Source organism: Octopus bimaculoides, chromosome 15 (genome assembly GCF_001194135.2).
Source record: "Octopus bimaculoides isolate UCB-OBI-ISO-001 chromosome 15, ASM119413v2, whole genome shotgun sequence".
Lineage (NCBI taxonomy): Eukaryota > Metazoa > Mollusca > Cephalopoda > Octopoda > Octopodidae > Octopus > Octopus bimaculoides.
The window spans coordinates 37,239,080-37,261,283 of NC_068995.1; the positions used below are offsets into that span (position 1 = coordinate 37,239,080).

Below are 22,204 nucleotides of genomic sequence, written 5' to 3' on the forward strand. Positions count from 1 at the left end.
GTTTGTGTGTCTGTGTTTGTTCCCCCAACATCGCTTGACAACCGATGCTGGTGTGTTTACGTCCCCGTAATCTAGCAGTTCGGCAAAAGAGACCGATAGAATAAGTACTAGGCTTCCAAAGAATAAGTCCTGGGGTCGATTTGTTCGATTATAGGCGGTGCTCCAGCATGGCCGCAGTCAAATAACTGAAACAAGTAAAAGAGTAAAGAGTAAAGAGTATATAGTTTGGAAATACATCTTGGGACATGTATTGTGGCTATGTATTTTTGGATAGCTGTATAATATGGGTACACACACACACACATATTTCCTTGGAGTGAATTTTCTTCAATTCGAAACGCTCTGTCATTTCTGGTGGCTGTTTCAGCGAAACAACTTCACTAAAATTAAATTTAATTCAACTATTAAAATTCTTGAAGTGTTGAAAAAACAAACTGTAAATTAAAAATTAAAAATCGCATTTAAATAATTTGTGCATTGATTCAGAACAAAATCGTTGAAATATGAGTTACGTGTGAACTTTAAATATTAGAAAAATCTAGAAAAAATTATAAAACGAGTGGAGTATGGTTGCTATAGGAAGTTAAAAATATGGACAGTGGAATTTAAAGTAGATTAAATACAATGTCAAAAACTAAACCCAAATAATAAGTCAGAAAATATTGATAAGTGAGAGTTATTATGTGTTGAGGAGCGTGCCTAGTGTACAGTGTTTAACACTTTTGATGGCTGTGTGGTTAAGAGACTCAATTTGGGGTCACTGTTTTCAGCTTCAATATCTCATTGCGCAGCTTCCTGGGCAAATGTCCTATACTATCGCCTTGGGCCAATTTTGAATGAATCTGGTTGATGGAAACTGTGAGGACGTCCATCGTACTCACACGCACGTGTGTGAGTGTGTGTGTGTGTGTGTGTGTGTGCGTGCGTATCTCTGTTGGTCACAAGAAACTTAGTGGCTCAGCAATAGGAATCGACAGATTAAGTCCTGGACTTTAAAAATATATGGACTGAGGGCGATTTGTTACACTAAACTCTTCAAGGGGTGTTCTAGTCTGGCTGCACTCCTATGACAAAAATTAAAAGATAAAAGATTTTCATGACAACACGTGGAAACGCTTTTCTAAGCGAATATAATTTCTTAGGCTTTAGACATGTATAACTTACATGATCTGGTATTTTCAACAAAGGATTTTGCACGCGTAACGATTTTCTAATGCAGGACTATATTATTTCAAAAATATATTAGGATATTTCATTTACTTCATGACTATTTAAGAGCACAGAGTACAGACACCACCATATCCATTCTTAAGCCACATTAAAAATAAAACATTAATATATAAAGTGTAAGCTACATTTAAATGGCAAAAAATATAACCTGAATATCAATAAAAAGATTGCACCTGACCATCTCACTTGTAACAGGATCTGGAAGAATGTAGTGTTCGCAGATAGGGGAAACTGGAAACGGCTATATTAATCCTTTACACGTGGAAATCAGATATATCTCCTCAAAATATAATTACCGTTAACTGCAGAAAGCAGTTTTACCCCACAGTTTTGATGCAAAAATAAAGTAAACAATGTCTTCTTATACTGTGTGAAGCGGAGATGCTCTCAGTGGCACTTTTTACAAAAGGTAATTTATCGGATTTTCTTAATTTGTTTCACATATTTCATCAAATGTGTCTTAATATGATGTAACATATTTTTACTTTTAATTAAATATTTTTCTGTCTTTGTTCATTAAGTGCTATTACCTATTTGTTTCTACCTAGAAATCTAAGGAAATGACTACTATTCCCTTGAAACTTTACTTTTGTGACCTGGTCATCAATGTTTTGAAACTGACCTATTTTCCATTACATTTCAGACGGATTCAGCGCTGAGTTGCTGAAGCAGAAATATCCTTTTCTACTCTAGGCACAAGGCCCAAATTTTTTGTGGAGGGGGCCAGTCGGTTAGATCGACCCCGATATGCAAATGGTACTTAATTCATCGACCCCAAAAGGATGAAAGGCAAAGTCGACCTCGGCGGAATTTGAACTCAGAACATAAAGACAAACGAAATATGAAGCAGAAATATCACTTTAACAAATATTCTGCTCAATGCCATAAATCTGCTTGTCACTTGCTTGACTATAACCACTTGAGCATGTTTCTTAGTGGCTAACAATATGTGCATCTCTGATCATGAGCAGGAGTAGTGGAGGAGCATCATAGTGTTGTGTTGGGAGAGATTCTCGGAGGTTTGAATAAATGTAGCAAAAGTAAAGTTTGAAGGAAATATTAACAATTTTCCATACTTTCTATGGTATGCCAATACGAAATAACAGTTGCTACTCAAGAACAAAAATCAGGCTACATAGTGTAATCAAGTACTCTTTGTGGGGAATGTGAAAACCGTAGCCAAAGAAGATCCTGAAAAGGTATTTTAGAAGCAGAAAATATCAATTCCTTTTTTTTTTAATGGATAATTAACATCATTGCGGGAATGACCATGAAATTCAATTCTGCAATGAAAGGTTTAAAAGAGACAAATCATTTGTCGTGGTTTATGTGGCTAAATAGTTGAATAATCTCCTTTGCAAGAAGGATTATAGAGTAACCTCTCTTTACTAAGTTTCTCGAAGCATCTGTGTCATGAGACGTGGTTCTTAATTATTCAAGAAGCTTAGCGTTTCTCTTGGAAATGTCTAGAATGTCTAGCGTTCCATTAATAAAAATAGCTTACTAACGCTGTTCTTTGCTTCGTAGACGATTAGTCTTAGAGCCATTCACGTCATTGCTATATCCGTCTGTTTCTCTACGCCACATGACGGAAAGCCAGTACTTATCTGTTATTTCTATATTTCCTATCTCTGAACTTTTATGAATAGATTACTTCATTCAACTAGATTTCACTTTTTGATTATGTATCATTATCGACAAGTAAATAAAAAATATTTTAATGTAGTAAATATATATTTCTTGAATTTATTCTTCATCTCTCTATGAACTCTTGCAATAATATACACACAGCCATATCAACACCTGATACTGAATATATATTTCCACTACACATTCATCTAAATTTGGGTGATGAGAATAGTCATACAGAAATTTTATTTAATATTTTTTCCTTAAAAAAACCTTATTTCTTTTATATTCCTCACTTTTAGTTCTTTCTTTCCAAGTTGCTTTCATTCATAACTCTTTCGCTTTCTTTCTAAATTGAAAATATCATAACAAGGTGAGCTCCTTCAGATTTACCTTTTATGACCGATTCTTTTTTCAGTTTGCACTACTGAGATGTATTGTAAGGCTTAAGGTCAAATATCAGGGGGAGCTGATTCTCTTCGGGCTTTTTAGCTGGAGATTTCCGGATGAAATTGGGAATTTAACAAAAGAAATAACTATACATATATTTTCCCTGAATGCTCATAGCGTAAGCAGAAATAGATTCTAATGCAGTACGGTCATGGTAACTGCGTGCAATAGATGCAGAAGTCAACTAAAGCTAACGGTAATAATGTCATTCAATTCACATGTTCATAAATGTAAAAAATATATAGACACCATACACGTTATAATGAAAGATGTTCATTGTGGATTACAGAAACCTATGATTATTGTATGGTCGCAGACATTGGAATCTGACAAGTTGTCTATAAGGCTAAACGCTTTATGTATGCGAAACAATTGGTCACTCTATGACTGGACATATATTTAACTTCATACAAATACATTACTGCTCTATCCTTTAGAGCGTGCTTTTTTTCGGATATATGATCCATACGCGCATATATACTTATTTATAAACATATACAAAATATACAAATCTATATATATATTAAAGATTTATTATCATTAATAAAAATTATGCATGTCTTAGAATTATGAAGATGTGAACCCGTTATGGCAAGGTTTGTCATTTTCAGCGACTGCGTTGGAATTAATGGTGGTAGTGGTGGCGGTGGTGGTTAAATTTGCAAGTGCAATGTGTGAAAAAATTCTTTCTCTTTTTCCTGGTTTTCTTGTTTATTGTTGTTGAATTGGTTAGCAACATCGACTCGAATGAACGAGTTCTTCTCGAAGCCGTTCAACATCAAGCGCTCTGTTCGGCAAGGGTGTCATCTCTCCCTTCTTCTGTATGTGTTGGCTCTAGAGCCCTTACTGCGGCAGTTGGAGGGATGGAACAGCGTCCCACGAGATCTAGGTTGCAGTAGGAAGGTTACGGCGTACGCGGATGACACCACCATCATCGCGTCCGAGATGATACACCTACAGAGGGTAGGCAACGCCATTAAGGACTATGAGGCGGTGGCAGGAGCAAAAGTTAGCCGGGATAAGTTCGTCGGCTTGCAACTCCGTAGCTGGAGAGGCAAGACGATACCTCCCAACAACGTCGTAGGGCGTTGGACGGAGGGGCTAGTTAAAATGCTAAGGGTTTAGTTTGGTCCAGACCTCCAGATAAAGAAGAATTGGGGCGGGGTGACGAGCAGAGTGACCCACCTAACTCAGACCTGGTCTGAGCGGCGGCTATCCCTGAAAGGAAGGGCGGAGGTCGCTGGGAGTGTTTATCGCTTCTATGATTACCTACCGCCTAACCGTCGTGCCTTGCTCCTGTTCGTGGCGGATCAAGGTGGAGCGGCTGCCCTTCCGCTTTTTGTGGAGGGTTTGAACTCCTCTTGTAAAGCGCTTCTGCTGCCAGAACACGCTACAGGGTGGGCTAGGGATACCTTGGCTATTGCCGCACTGATTGCGCTGAGGCTGAGCCATCTGTGGCTCTACCTGGATGGCGAACAGGTGGAGTCTCCATTCGTTTGGCCGTTACTTCCTGAGCGTACTAGTTTGAGTGAGGTAGGACCTTGGATCAAGCGTAGACAAAAGTTGGGTGCTTGGCAAGCGGAGTGTTCTGAGGCACTCAAACTTCTCTGTCACACAAGCAACTTCAACGGCGAGGGTTCCACTTCGTCTTTCTATAGAGGGTTGGGAGAAGCTCAGTGTGACGACGTCCAGGAGGAGACTCTAGGCTCCGGTAATAGTTAACTAGGCGGCCTGGCAGTGTTACTGAAGATCCTTACCAGTTCACAATAAACTCACAAACCATGGTACCCCTTGCGCACTCATGTGCCCAAGATGCCAGCAGGACAGAGAAACCGTTCTGCACACGATCGTGCAATGTCCCAAAATTTCCGAAATGTGGGTTTACGTTGAACACCTGCTGTCACGGCTGGGAAGAGTACAACTGTCTTTCGAGTCGATTGTAAAGATTGTTCCTCCTTCTTCTTTTAACAAAGAACGCAAGGCTTGTTTTCTCGCTGTGGTCGCTATAGCGTAGGAAGCAGTATGGAAGACCCGTGTGAAAGGAATCATGACAGGCATTTTCATCTCCATCCTTGGACTGGTTAATTTCCTGATTTACCACCTTAAGAGAAAAATAAGGGTGAAGAGAAAATGCCTGTCACCTAATGTATGTGGAAAAAGATGGAAGGCTGTCGCGAGTTTGTTGAGAATAAATGAACCTGCATAGTATATCCTTAAGGTTATACAAAAGTTTACAGTTGTGGCACGGGACTTGCAGGGTCGAAGCGAAACCCGTCCCCCACTTCATTGTATGTAATATTGTTTGTCATCATCCGATTTATGTAAACTCTTAACTCAAATTTTTAACTATTTATCTTTTGTAAAATCATTCGTTTTATCGACCCCTCCCTCATTTGTATCGTCCCCTCTATGTTTGGCCCTCTGTGGGCAATGAAGAAATAGTTGTTAAGTTGGTTGGCTTTCGTGATTTCTTTTTTCCGGGAGGTGGGGAAGTTGAAAGGCTTGTGTCCGTATGTATTTGTTTGTGTCAGAGGGGGACGAGTAGGTTCAGCCTCTGCAGGGGCGGGTGTGAGGCTGATAGCATCGTTATTTTATCTTCCAGGTCTAATACAACAGTTGCTACCAGCCATTCTGCATTCACTTCCGGCAGGATGTTTGCAATTTTCACTCTCGAGTTTCTCCTCCTCACATATATGGGAAGGAACACCACCACCTGTGTTCGCAATGGCTCCACCGAGTACTGTTTCGCCTTCTCGGCCGACTCCATTCGAACCTCTATTGTTGCGTATCTTTTTCCATACTTTACATATTTTACTTCGTGCCATATCGATTTAAACATTTTTCTAGTTCCTTTTCATTAACATAATCAATTTTTTTTCCCACGTTGTATGTTTTAAACACTGTTGTTCTTTCCAGAACGTCTGTTTGAGGAGGGACCACTTTCACTTCAGTCCCCTCCTTTGTTAATATCTCTCTGTATCCTTTTAAATTTTCAGTGTTTACCTTTTGGGTTTTACACCCGGCCGCTGCTGCAAAATTCATACATTTTATCTCATTTACCGGTTCACCAGTTGCCAAACTCGCCACCTCTGCATTTCTTCTTAAATTTAGTCTTCAGTCTTCTTCCTTTCTCGGTGTCTCCTTGCTTGTGCTTGTCTTTGACGATTCCACCGCTTGGCAATTTCTTAAAGCTTTTGGAGATTCACTCTCCGAAGACACTTGGTACTTTCTTGGAGATTTACTCTCCGAGGACGCTGCTTCATACTCCATTTCAAAAATGGCACAAATAATATTTCAAACATTTGTCGCTTACGCCACACAGAAATATTTTGCTTCTACAGCAAAAATAATAATTCCCACGCGCGGGGGAATTAACAACAACTTGCTTCTAAACAAGCAATAAACAGTTTTTTCACAAGTAATAACTTTAAACAACGAACAAAATCTCTCACCTCAACAATAACACAGTAAAACAATCTACGGAGGAGTCCAAACTACATAAGAGTAGTGAATCGCCTCTTTGTACGATGTGTAGAATAAAAGATGAAACAGTCACTGAGTAAGTGTATTAAATCGATAAAAAAGGAATACAAAAGAAGGCGTGATAATGTACTAAGTATACTCATTGGAAAATTCACGGATATTGAAATGGTTCGAAACAAATACTGTAAGGCGTCACTGAGAATAATGAGTATAAGATCTTGTTGATTTTACAATCCAGTATGATTCAGTGATTGATGCTCGGAGACCAGACATTGTAGTAGATAAAATGATGAAGGAAACCAAGATCATAGATATTGCTACACCTGGGTGATGTATGAATGGGTGACAAAAAACTGAAAAAGATTGAAAAGTACAAATCACGAAAAGATGACATTGCCCGAATGTGGGCAATAAAGAAAGTAATTGTCGTCCTAGTAGTTGTAGGGTCTCTGGAAGAATCAATGCCCAGGTTTTAGAAACTTATTGGAGAAATTAGGATTGACATGAGGATGCTCAGAAAACAGCTTTATTGAAAACAGTGAGGATTTTAAGATTGGTACTTGAGCAGATGTATCGTGAAGAGATACCCTGTGAGACCCATCGCTCTCACAGCATTAATAGAAGCAACTGAAATCTAGAGGTCTAAGAAGAGAAATGGAAATAATAATAATAATAATAATAATAATAATAAAAAGAGATAATAATAATAATAATAATAATAATAATAATAATAATAATAATAATAATAATAATAATAATAATAATAATGATAATAATAATAATAATAATAGTAATAAGTGTAATAGAATAATGAACAGGCTATGTGATACAATTTGGTCGTATTCAAAATCAGCCATAGATATTATATAAAAGGAACATATATAATTCAGAAATATTTTCACGCATTTTCTTTGAAAAAAATTCTAATTTCTAATCTCTTATTGGCTATTCAAATTTTTTGACATTTTCCTACAAAAAATATATCGATTTAAAAAAAAATATTTGGAAAAGTGTTCATCTAGAAAAATCGGAAAAAAATTTAAATGAAAAACGAAAGAAAAATATTTGATGGCTAACAAACATATCTAGAAGAAGGAAGAGAATATGTTAAATTTATAGCAGCTTCGTGTTGTTTTTGCATGGCAGAAAATAAATCTGATAGAAATTTATAAAAAGTGAAGAATTGAATGCATTGCATGATGAAACGCTTGAAGTAGACATATTGTGAACAAAATCACTATGACACACTCAACAGAATGTTCCTCAAGTTTACAGAAGTTTAATAATGTTAGATAACTGTAAATTTCTGATGATAATGATGGTAGTCTATCATAGCCCGAGAAGGACGGTTCTGAAATTTCTTGCTGTACATCCAGCACAGATTATTTGTTCATAATGATTACAATGATTACAAATTTGTGATGTACATTAGCTCACTCTCTCCATCAAATTGACCTTGCCCGACTAGGTACACAGTGTATCATAGGACAAATGTCGAAGTCATAGCAGAGCAACGACAGATGAAGTGTTTTGCTCAAGAATACAATGCATTACCCGATCCAGAAATTGAAATCATTACCTCGCGGTCGTGAGTGCAACACCCTGGCCACTACATTATGTGCCCTAGCGGTATGTCGTGATAAGAACTCGCAAATCACATATATTTTGGTAAACGGTATGATGTGAACAATGGTTGTGCACCCCCATCAATTGTCGGACACAGCTAATATTTTTGGCTTCTCCATTTTCAACACTTCTGGAATACTATTCCTTCCTGGTGTCTTTCTGAGATTGATTTGACGGCGACTAACAACTCGACGCTCGGCTGTTCAACCAACGAGACAACAAAAGTGTAATGCGTCACATTTGCCTGGATTTCCCACTCAACTTACAACGGCGCATTGAGGATTTGTTGGAAGTGCTTTGCAAAGCGATGAATTATATTCATTATTTTTCTTGTAAAATGTTGAACCAACTCACGACATTTTCTGAAATTATTCCTACTACCTTAAATGTGAGGCACTACATTTCTTGAGGCTTGTTTACATCCCACGATTCAATATAGAAGTCGTGAATGTTTTTATAATCAGCAGTAGTTTGCAATTGGACAGCCTTCCTGACTCTACAACTCAAACTTCTTCTTGTGTGTCAACTCGCTTTGACAAAAAAATCTTCATTAGATTCCCATTCCAAATTAATGTGCAATCCATTCCCATATTTTGTTAGTCTTGTCTTTCAAGGGGTAGATATAGCGACGTTGTGTCTTTCTAACTTTAATGCTACGAGTGCGGTGCACTTCTTATATTGAGCATTCTCTTCTCTGTCCCGTGGTAAACGTTTCGAAGTGGATGACATTCAGCATAATCCTTCGTAACATGAGCGGCTACAGATCCTGTACTCTTTTGACATTATTATAATTTCATAGCACTGCTTGAAAGGATTTAGATATTGATAACTTTTTTAGTTACTTGCTACACGCAATGAGGGAGCTATAGTATACATAGTGAGCAAGGACAAGCCTGGGTACACCAACTCTAGAGTCAACAGTAGGCCTACAATGTGAAGATTTTCTGCCGATTTGAAATGTCGTCATGAAACACCTCGTTGATATTGGTTGGGCTTTGAATGCATTCACCTGAGCTCATCCACCCTTGTCCAGTAGCCACCCGCCCTACCAAGTAGGCTTGGTTAGATTGGCAGATTAGTTACCAACAACCTGGTCATGTAAAAATCGTACTAACTTACATGATTACCAAAAGTAGATCCTTACTATCTCCCTTGCCTAATGATTATGTAGAATGGCGGTTCTTGCTCTTGGCATAATCTTGTCTTTGTTGTGTTGATACAGGTAGGAAGGGAAGGGGTGTGAAGGCGTTCTGGGCGGTGAGAATGAGGCTGTCTCCATAACGCTACAAAAGTGCATATGTCAAATTCTCTCAAGTTGTGAAGCCACGTGGTGATGGGGTAGGAAGGAATTTGTGAAGTCGCTGTTATGGTGGTGATGGACTTTAGGTTGTATCAATCTGCAGCGGTACTTATATCTAGATTCATGTATATCAGTAAATACAAACGACACCGATAGGGTTAGAGAAAATAATATAAGGAAATATAACATAACTAACTGTGATGTTTGTATTTTACTGACAGCCTATGCATAGTTTGACCTATAATGTCATTGTAAAGATGAACAGGAAAATTGCCTCATAGGAGGAAAGCATGATTTGATTAAAGCAGTCAAAAAGGTTATTATAATATTTAAAAAAATTCAGTACTGGGTGTATTATAATTAAATTACATATCTTTCCAATGTTTTTAGATTATAAGCCATAAATGATACTAATAATTGAATCCATCACGTATTGTTTTAAAATATAGCTAGTATTTTCTTTTAATTTAATTATTTAATTGTCGCTGAAATTTTTACTTTTCCCTTTGTTTTAATTTAAATTCAGTCAGGTCTATAAATTACCAGTCACGTGCTGAGGGCTAAATAATAATAATAATATGAAACAGAATAATTGGAATTTTCATGGAAATGATATAGTTGCAATTACTGTATTTGCTTCAATTATGAACATAATAGAATTTTAAATTAAGTTAATAGTCAAGATTTCATTTAAATTTATGAACTCGATAATTCAATAAATTTGATATATTTCAAAAATCTAAACTAGACCGATAAAATGCTGATACCAGAGAACTGAACCAAAGTAAATTGATAAAAGTTTGTAAACTTAAATCAAATTTCAAACAGAAATTAAGTAAAAGCAAAATATGGAAACATTTCGATGAAAAAACCCGTTATAACATTTGATTAGAGAATAAATTTATATTTAGGATTTCTCGAAACCATGTTTTATTTTATCTTATCGATTATATTAATCTAACATTTTAGAAAGAAAAAGATGACTGAAAAAGAAACAAGAATCTACTGGTTGTTAGTTTTGTTTAATATTCTAAATATTGCTTTATACTTTCGACTATATGGTTAATATTTCTAGACTAGCGATGATATTCCATAGGGATGATGCATTTTTAATTCAAAATTGGAGTTACATTTGTTAACTGACATCTTCAGCATCGTGGGGGAATGTAACGTAAAAACAGAGAAAGTGTGAAATTATTGCCACTATGATTTCACTTATCTATGTGAAGGATAAGAATGCAAACTGGAAATTTACGCAGGATACGAAGTCGGTTCGTCGGGAGTCAACGTTTTACATTAACTATATGTTAAACATCCTGATACATGGAAATGGCAGAAAAAATAAAGATAATACATACATGAAATATCGAAGGTTTCATACCAAATCAGTATGAAAAATACAGTGAAGATAACAGATGGGTTGAAGCGAAATTGTTAGCATCAAATGAAACTGTTAACGCATTTATTTGGTTTCTCCAAAATTTACGTTTGCTGAGCAAACTCGAATAGTAAATATTAAATCTTACCTCAAGCTGTATCTCACTTTTAAGTTCTCTATCAACCACATATGGCCTAGACACATACACAATTCCAGTATTCTTATCAATTCGGAATCCCTCGTTGAAATTTTTTACTAATTCGTAATGAAACATTTTATTTCTTCCCTGCAAATATAAAAGAAACTAAGTAGAACTAAAAGTTTCTTCCGAGTTCAATGATCTAAGTTGAGTTTAAAGGAGAAAAGTTATTCAACTAATTATTTAGATAAGAAAATTTAGAAATAAGTTAAATTCATTGGAGATAAAAAAACAAAAAAAAACAAAAACAAAATAAAAATACAAAGACAGTCGTGTTTGCAAAAGATAGATGAAATTCTGATTAGTGAAAGCAAATGTAAACAACAACAATAAAAACAAACCAAGACGTATACGAATAAGAGAACAAATAGATAATAAGATAATTCGAAATGATTTCAGAATTATGTCTACTATCAATAATAAAATCATGAAGAAATGAAACAAGAAATTGAATCAGTTGTCTCATAGAACTAAGATCACATCTAATAACAGGTTGTTATAATTTTAAAGGTTAGAAATTGAACAAATAGTAAAATGTAAAATTATCCAAGTATTCAGTGTTTACTTGTTATAGTATCTTAATTGTAGCGTGCAGGGCAAGTTACTTGAAAATTGGCAAAGGTTGGGAAATAAGGAGGGGAATAACACCTCAGAACCTTTTTCACATTCATTTTCAATCAATAGGCTGTGACCATGCTGAGGCATCGACTGTTTTTTCTCTCAACTAATATTATCTTTCGTCATCGACTACTTTTTTCTCTTTAATTGGTAAAATAAATAGTGCTTATACTGATCCATCACCATCATTACCTTATATTACTACCGACTCTAAAAAGGGAAATTCTTACTGGTTTACCAAACTGCTAGAAGTTGCAGTCAGAATACCTTCAAACTATATACTCCCGTTTTAAAATAGGAAGCACTATTGGACAATGTGCAATACGTTATGTCTAGAATGTCTTTATACATAGGTCTGCTCGAATGAGGTTGACTCATCCTTAAACAACAAAAGCAACAGTGACAATATAACATTTCACTGTCCTAATGAAATAACGATCAAATCTGACAATGTATGGGGAATGTAAAAAAGTTGCAGTTATACAACTTAGAAAAATTCTGCTTTAACAGTCCAGATAAAGTTCTTTGGTTCTGTATATTTATCAAAGATACTTAAGTTAAATTTGCCAAGCCTATTTATCGTACATTAGTATCATATCATAATATCGTACTTTGTTGTATACAGGAAAGGACATAGGATAATTGTGGAGTGCTCTTTCGTTAGCTTTCAGTACGAAATAACTAACATAACCTCCTATTACTCTGGAAAGGTCAATGTAAGTCATTTCCAAGGTATCTGTTACAGAGGGTACGGAGAATACATCTAAGGAACATAGCATGTATGCTTTCACGAAATCGTTAGGACAGTTTCCTCCGATGGGGTTCCTACGAAAGATCACTGGAGTAACGTTACTCAACAGGGTTCGTGGCTCGGAGATCAAGGAGTCTTTCCAGGTGGAGTCGCATTTTCTCCATATTGAGTGATCACAAATTTGGCACTACGGACAATTAGAATGTCGCAGGAAAGAATCGCAAGACTGTTTCCTGAAGCCGAGCTAACCGGCAGGATACTTAGGAGTAGAGCAAGAATGAGATCGTTAAATAATATTCATAGTCTCTGTTGATCACGCTTGGGAGTCCAACCGGAAGGTGTAATATGAGTTGCTTCTGACAGGAACATGTGGAGGAGGTACCCATGGACTCTACCCCCACCCACTACCCTCCCAAGAATAGTGAACAGAGAAAATGGCTGGATAATTCCCCTTCCATGAAAGAATTCACATCATTTATTTAACTGATATTTTATTTTTCTGATAAAGATAAAATGATGTCAGTAACATGATATTAGTTGCCATTGGAGAGTGCTCCTATGTTCTTTATATTCTAAATATTACTAAACTAACACATTGCATGCACATGATAGCTTATTGAAATGATAGTGGCAGGGTATATTAATCTCACATATTTATTAATCAAATTATATTTGTGTTTCTGCTCACAAACAATCAGCATGTTTCCTGATCACCTTTAATCGGCATATGATAACTTTTAGCTAGGATTGACACATCAGTAGAGTTCTTGCTAATCTATAGACACCACGAGGTGCGGTTTAAAAGTAGAGTATTCAAGGACACTCCGGTAGACCGTTAAAGAATATCTTGCTATTAATTTGTGCGTGTGTGTTTGTGTTTATTAACACTATATCTCTAGGTAAATTTAGCAATGAATAACTGCCTATAATACATAAGGTTACCTCTCAAGCTTGAACGGAGAAAAGACAGAAAGGTATCTGCCACACTCGAGCCACGCATCTTCTGTAACCCAGATAATCTAATACCAATCACGCTAAAGTAACTTTCCGATTTCAGGTGTCCAAACTGGAAGGTTTAGTTTTCCAAGTAAACGTAGAAACAACAAGGTATGTTTACATAAAACTTATTTACATGTTTAGATGACCCTTATCTTTTCAGTATACATAATTCTAGAGATTCTTCATAGTATATTATACTGTTATTTCTTTTCCTTTTGTTTTTCATCTCATCTTTGACCGTAATATCAATCCTTTTACCACAGTTCCATTCACTTATATTAGATTTTATTTCTTATTTTATTTTACATACAATGGTTTATATATAAATGAACGAGATATTATGGTTTCCGATTTTTGCATCATGATAGTCATGCCAGATTTTTTTTAAGGGAAAGTGTATAGTCGACACAATTAACCCCAGTACTTCGCTGGTGTTTTATTTTTTCGATGCCGGAGTAATGAAAGGTAAAATGGATCCCAGCGGGATTTCAATTGAAACCATAAAGAACCAGAAGAAATATTGCAAAGCATTTCTTCCGACGCGCTAACGATTCTGTTAGGTACCCAACCGAAGTTTTCTAGATATTCAAATATCTCCACTGCATCTCACATAAGCATCGAAATTGTAACATCGATCTTAGAAGATTCTGCTGCCAGTAAAATATAGCATAACAGTATAGTTTCAGCATCGATTAGTCTGTCTTCTGTTTCTTTTTTTTAACACCATGATTTTGCTCTCTCTCCTTCGCTCTCTCTCACTTACAAACAAAGAAATAAACAAATAAACACAAACACATATCTCATAATAACAGTAAAGGAATTAATCAAAATGCGACGCAAATAGAAACCACAGTCAATAAGGTTAATAGTTTAGTGTCAGTTTCCAAAATAATAAAAAAAAGCTGTACTAATAAAAGAATAAATCATTTAAACCATACTGACATATAAGAAAAATGTGCATAGAAATATGAAAATACAAAAACAAGTAAAATATTCAATAAAGTAATAAAGCACTTCATACGTAGTCTTCATCAATGGCGGTAACGTTGAGGATAATATCGTTTGTTTTCAAACTGGGATACTCATTGATTTGTCCTCGGTAGAGCTTTTTGCTGAACGACGGTGTGTGTAAGTTCTGATCAGTCACCTGAATGTTGAGCTTAGCAGTGTCCTTTCGCTGAAGATTGTCTGTCTGGTAGGCCTAATAACCAATAAAAAATGGAAAATGTATTATAAAAGAAACTTTTTGATGTTTGTTTTTGCGTACAAAAGAAAACAAAATAGAAAAATATAATTATGAACGCAACTTGTGTATATAGATAGATAAATGTTTTATCTAACTTTCTATAATTAGTTACTAAAAAGTGTGTGAGTTTGAGTGTGTGTGTGTGTGTGTGTGTGTGTGTGTGTATGTAAACAACATCACACAAAGACAACCCACGGCAACTAACAGAGACCAAATATAATTATAAAAAGCAACAGAAGTGTCCACGAACAAGAACATTTTCTTGTTACAACTTAAAGAACATATGAAGGCAATAATCTTAGACTATCGTTTGCTTTATATTTTTTAATGGTAGATCACATAGCAACGTCTATAGAAACGGTTTCGTAGCCATGAAAATTTGATAGGGGGAGCATGAATACGCACCAACCGTGTAGGTTTTGTGTGAAGGAGATCCAGAGTGTCAAAGAACGCTCACTCAAGACAGATGCAGATATTGCTATTATAATGTGCTGATGTAAGTCGATAACATTATGAAGCGGGAGAAACAAGTATAGCTAAATTCAGAGGAACCAGCACCATCGACGAATACATGAATGTGGGAGAAATAAAGATAACACGAGCAATGAAATAAGCAATTTATTATATAGGATCCGATGGTGGGATAGGATAATAAGGTAGGCCTGAAAGAAAACTGCTGCTCTTGCAGGCCATTCAGACAACCCTGAGACTAGGTATGGTCCTCTGGTCAGAAGACGTGAAGCGTATCCTAATAGAAATTACAGTCCTGAAAAAGGAATGGTTTGATCAAGAGTGTGAATTGAAGAATCGCTTATCACGCATTCTGCCTGCAAAATGGCACGCAGAAAGGGAGACAAGCACGGCTATTGCAAGCCGAGATCGGCTGCTGAGGATTTTCTGCTTAGTCGATGTGGAGTGTGTTCAAAAGCCATCCGAATGATTGACAAAAAGCGACAGATTGTTACTTACCAATTGGATAAACAACAGAAACAAATTCTTCTTAGTTCATGGAGAAAAAAGAGAAGAGAAGGAGCAGTTGGGCAGTCCTGTGACTATTACTGCTGACTATTGCGGGAAGGTGTTGCGGTTCAGGTGAAAAAATCAAATAAACATAGATGACGTCTAACTATACTCATCTCTACTGACTAAAACTACATCTACCGAAGTGGATAAAGTGGTACCATCTTTTAAATATAATTATTCTTCTAAATAAAACATCAGAGATTTAGAATCTTTATCCATTTTTTTTCAATTGACAAGAGAAAGCCATTTTAAATGTAGGAATTGATTTGTGTTAGTGTGTGCGTGTATTTGTATCAGTGTAAAGGATTTTATTGGTTGAAAGGGTTGTCTAATTTGGTGAAAATGCTATCCTCTTCATGTGACTTGGTATCCCGTTTTATCCCTGCGCATACCCTGCGTAACCAGACGGTACCTGGAACGAGTCACCGATTTATTATATATACATATATGATACCAGATGTAACAAATTTCCTACGTTGTTAAGGCGATTTTCACATCAGTAATATAATATCTTTCTTTCAAAATATACTTAGTCATCTACACAATCAACAAGTTCATCAGCATGTAACCGATCAGAAAATATCTACATGGTACCTAGAAATAGCAACTAAGACGCTCTCGAGCTACAAATGATGAAATTTAGAATGGACGTATTAGAGAATATAGTCTGGCGTTTAGCTATTTCAAAAAACAAGACATGATCATAGCTCCACCTCACTGAAAACATGACTTAGAGCTATACAATAACAACCATATTACATAGATATTGAGACTAAAGGGTTACCCTCTGTAGATACAGACACCTCGTGGTACTCTACGAATAACCGACAAAATTTTCATGGTATTCTCGCTGTTGTTTTTCATTAGCTTTCAGCCAGTCATGATCACCCAGTCTCCTTTTCAAAAGCATTCCATTGCTTTAAATATCGTCCTTTACTTATAATTATGAACGCAGGATGTGTTCCATTTAAAGACGATAGAGTGCGAATAGAAAGAGTTTGTCTTATTTCTACGAAGCTGACCGCCCACGGTAATCAATTGACTGCAGGGCGAATATGATTTGCACACAACATGATTCATAGACTAAAGGGACAAGGAATAGTATGAGGTTTGCTGGAATGGTGGGAGCCCTATAAATACGTGGACGATTGCTATTTATGTAACCTAAATTTGAAGGGTATTAACCGGAAAATCAACAAATGTTTGTCTATCCTAATCTTGCCTCTGCTATTAGACCGGTTCCACACAACGAAGATGTTCCAGTTCCTGTCTTCAATGTCTTGCCTCAGATAACTTTACCCTCAACCAAAGAAGATTCATCTCCTGAAGATGACACTAGAAATCAACACTTGTCAGTTGAGACTCCACCTTAGCTATTCTCCCAGGTAGAGCTGAATGATCTAGTTCGTGACTTGAACATCCCAAAAATTCTGCAGGACTGTTGGCTTTCCGACATAAAGAGAAGAATCTTCTAGAGAATGGTGTACGTATAACATTTTATCGGAGTCGGCATGAAGAGTTCTTTTCTTTCTTCACAAAAGAGGAAGAGCTGGTTTACTGCAGAGATGTGAGTAGGCTTCTTAATAAACTTGGCATTGAGGAATATAAACCAGAGGAATGGCGTCTGTTCATAGACAGCTCTTAAGCGTAGTTTTAAATGTGTATTGTTACACAGCGGAAATGTGTATGGCTCTGTCCTATTCGGCCACTCAACAACTTTGAAAGAAAAATATGAAGATATCAAGTTGGTTTTAGGGAAGATATGCGTTGACTAAAATGTGGTGAATTTTCTCGTGGGACAGCAATCTGGTTATATCAAATACCCATGCTTTCTATGCATGTGGGACAGTAGAGACCGAGTAAACCAATATATTAAGAAAGACTGGCCACCTCGAACAAATATGGCACCATGTAGAACTGAAAATGTATTGGAAGAACCTTCAGTTGAGCGAGATAAGATTATTTATCTCCCTTTGCACATCAATCTCGGATTGATCAAGCAATTCTTCAAAGATCTTGACGAAAATGAGGAGTGTTTCAAGTATATCTGCAGGGTATTTCCAGACTTGATGATTGAAAAACTTGAAGCATCAGCTTGGCTAGCCTTTGAAGAAATAGTGCAAAATGTCATTGGGAAACACAAAAGTGAAAACTATAAAGACGTTATCACCAACTTGATATCAACTTTTCGTGATATTGACGCAAATATGAGCGTCAAAATGCATTATCGTTTTAGTCATCTTGATCGCTTTCCTGAAAACCTAGATGTTAGCGATGAACAAGGCAAACGATTCCATCAGGGCATCAAGGAGATGGGAACTCGGTACCAAGGACGCTGTGATGATGGTAGACTATTGCTGGTGGTTAAAACGAGATACTCCTGTTGCTCAACATTCACGATTCACAAATAAGCATAAATTTATTCCTTCAATTTTCTTCCAAAAATCTTCGTCAATCTGCATTTTCAATTTTGAATTTTTATTTGTACTTTGTTTTGTTTTGTGTTACGCTCTCATTATTAATTCGTATTATATGCCTCTTGTATGGATGAAATACTTACTCTATCAGGTCTAGTCAGAAAACTTGACCTGATAGAGAAAAACTAAGTTATATTAAAATTTAGCAGGCAAAATCACTTAAGAATTCGTTGAAATATTCCAGGTACCAATGTAATGGTTTAGAATGTCTTGGAAACTGTTACAACTGCTTAATCACATCAGTACCATTTTCGAAAGAAATACATTGAATATAACTACCACTTCTTGCCTGGAATACCACAGTTTATCAGATATAAACACCCATTATCAATACGGTTTTTACAGACGATAAAAGGTAAAGTCTATAACAGAGTATAGGGACTTAGTAAAGTGATATAAGTGAATTTTTCAGAATTAGTTCGACATACTACCATTTCTACTGCAAGAATGTCCAATATACAGTCAAAATATATATTATTGTATTGAAAATGAGGGTTCACATATAATTAAATTCAATGGTAAACTTCGATGAAATATCTAAGAGATACATATTGGTCTTTTCACGTCATTTAAACATGTTGAAACATTAACCGCGACATATTTTTTCTCTTTCCCTCCATGTTTTTACTTCTCATCTCTTTCTGTCAAAGAGCATAGTCTCGAAACGTCAAAGACTTTTCCATCTTCCTCTAGCTTCAAACTAATACACCTCACCTACTTATTGTCCCCTCACTTGTCACTGTCTTTTGTTTTCTGTACATTTGTACCTTTTATATGAATTAGGTTCAAAGCCATAAACACGGAGGGCTTTGCTTGATACTTTTCTGCTAGACATTACAGGAATAAATGAAAATATTTGCTTTCAGCTAAGAAATCGAAGCTGTTTGGTAAATTCGGTTCAACAAGGGTTTATCCTGTTGTCGTGTTATTGTTGAACCTCAGGTAAATCGTGTTCGCACAAACTAATGATATAAAACAACTTCTCTGTGGAAGCCCCGTACCGTGTGCTTTAACATTTTTGGATACGCAATGATTTACCAAACAATCTATTATATTTAACAGAGTTCAATAGGATTTCATTAAACATGTTTCTCTTCTTTTATTTCAGTGGGGTTATGGTTAAACTTCAATTTTAAAGTTGATTCATCGTATCAAGACTGAATTGTTGACTAGTACCTTTTGATTTGTTGTCAAGGCAACCCTGATTCAGGAGATACTGTCATTCTGCTACACAATTTCACAAGCTAGCGAATTAGGCAGGAATTACACAGCAGCTACACAACCAATAATAAAAACTAGACCGAACCAGTTGGACTACATCAGTGACGGAATGTGACCCACTGATTTGGATATTTTCGTTTTCACTTGTACAAAGGGAAAACAGATCTTTCATGCACTAGAAGAATAAAAAAAAAACGCTACGAAACAAAAATACTTCCTATTTAACAAAGATATATGGAACTTAAGCATTGAGAACACAATGAAACAGAAATTAAAAAAGTAATTTTCAAGATAGGCTTCGTCGGTTTGGAGAACGAGCAGTCACTTTTTTGATCAAATGTTCGACATACTTGTGGAATGTACGGGTAGGGTGTTGTGCATTCCACAGAAAAGTGACACGCTGAAACATTGAATTACGGGTGCAATCAATCAAAGTTTGACCTGAAGTCACACTAAAAAAAAAAACAGTCTTAAATTGCTACAGAATAGGACCGAAATAGCGATACCATGGTTGGGTAGCAAAATGTTTAACTGAACAACTAAGCCATTCCAACAGTGTATTGATTTATGGAACACACATTTTTGTATAGCTAGCACAGAAAAGAAAGCGTATGTTAAACGTAAACTTGAATTTACAAATAAATTGAAATGTTAATGATTAAATAAATAGAAAAAGAACAATATTATTATTTTAGTCTGTCAACGCATCTCCAATATTGACACGTTCATATTCTGACTTAATTTTTCCATCAGTTATTTTTTGTATCTATTTTAACAATCCAACACACGTTCCTAGTATGCCCTGCGGGCATTTATCTTATTTATAAAAATATCTCATACGCACACGCACGCACGCACACACACACACACACACACACACACACACACACACACACACACACACACACACATTTTCCAGAGAAGAACCAATGGAGTAGTTAAGAAAGTGTATATAGCGTTGTCGAACTAGTTGTGAGTGCGAAAATTTCGCGACACTGAATAAATTTTCAAAACTCCAAGCGGATGTTTCGATCAAGTATATGTATGTATGTATGTAAATATCTGTATGTATGTATATATATATAAAATACAGTGTACATTTAAACACATAAGAGGAATCCCATGAGTGGATTCCTCTTATGTGTTTAAATCTGCACTGTATTTTATGAGTAATACATAGTATTTGGACTAAATTTTAATCACGCTAGGCCACTGAAAGTGAAAATTTCTATTAATTTCCATTTTCCTGAGATATGATTAAGGTTGTGTGTGTGTGTGTGTGTGTGTGTGTGTGTGTGTGTGTGTGTGTGTGTGTGTGTGTGTGTGTGTATGTGTGTGTGTGTGTGTGTGTGTGTGTGTGTGTGTGCGTGTGTGTAGTCAATAAGACATAGGTCAGAAGAAAAGCACACTCTAAAGAATAGAGCAGTAATTATTACAACAAAAAATTAAATTTTGGACATAGAGTTACGAACGCTTTCGTATCCACAAAGCCAAAGCCATGTGGAGAGTCTATACATGTCAGGCTCTATACAAAGACAAAAACTCTCTACGTCGGAGACGTGAGGAAACGTTTAGAAATCGAGATTTAAGTCTTAACATAAAAACGTTAATCAGGACGGGTTGTTTCCCCTGAATCAGAGGATAAAACAACACTTATAGATCCAAGAAAGCCTAACCAGCAAAGGGGAAAATCCAATTTTCCAGTAGGTAGCGCTTGAAATGGACACATTTAGAAAAAACTTCTTTATTACTATTTAACACGTCAAGTTTAGGTTAGTCCTTAAGAATTTTGGCTCTCTCTGCGATGCAGATTTTGCAACAGCTGCTCCCGTTAATATATGGGCCTAGACGATCTATCATTTTCCACCTGATATCACACGGGGGACCCTTGATTTTGAGGTGCCACACATAGCAGGCCAGGTACGTGACAAACTGGCTTTCTGGGACTCTGAGAGATGACTGGTGGTTTCGGAAGCGACGTTTGGAAGATGTACTAGCTGATCCGATATATGTACAAACTTAAGATGTGGCTAATTTCGCACTCTTGGTATATCTCTGACAGGCACCAGGCCTGGAGATGCGACAGGTAACACCATTGCTTTGGCGTTTTGGATACGAAACCTTCTAGCGTCGAGACCAACATACCAGTCTGGTTTCAGGCTATTTCTGCTTCTCTTCAGTACTGGGCACCTTGTCAACTAAAGATAGCAGTAGCTCGCATCCGCTCACAATATTCATGAATTCAAACAACGCACAATCGCTGATTTTGCAACAAGCTAAAAAGCTAGTTCTAAAATCTTTGTAAGACATGATCGCAGTAGTTGTACCAGCAAGTAATGTTCGTAGCCACATCATTATGGCCGTTCCATCCGAGCGGCTGTGCATCGTCAACCAGCTAGAGGAGATGTCCTCTTGGGGTTAAAAAAATCATAATTCCGCTCGAACGGAACAGCCATGTTGAAGTGGTTATGAACATTACTTACTAGTACAAATTGTGTGAGCATGTCTTAGAGAGATTTTAGAAGTAGCTTTTTAGCTTATACATACATACATACATACATACATATATATATA

The 22,204-nt window shown here is 36.4% G+C and overlaps 1 protein-coding gene across 1 annotated transcript in view; it reads right to left on the reverse strand.

Annotated features, from left to right (window-relative positions):
* LOC106875431 (protocadherin Fat 4) overlaps positions 1-22,204 on the reverse strand; it is a 483,512-nt gene that overhangs the window by 307,229 nt on the left and 154,079 nt on the right. The window contains exons 11-12 of the mRNA XM_014923579.2: positions 14,685-14,864; positions 11,245-11,382 (exon numbers count right to left, since the gene is read on the reverse strand). Of these exons, the coding sequence (XP_014779065.1) occupies positions 11,245-11,382; positions 14,685-14,864 (318 nt within the window). The remainder of the gene's footprint in view (positions 1-11,244; positions 11,383-14,684; positions 14,865-22,204) is intronic.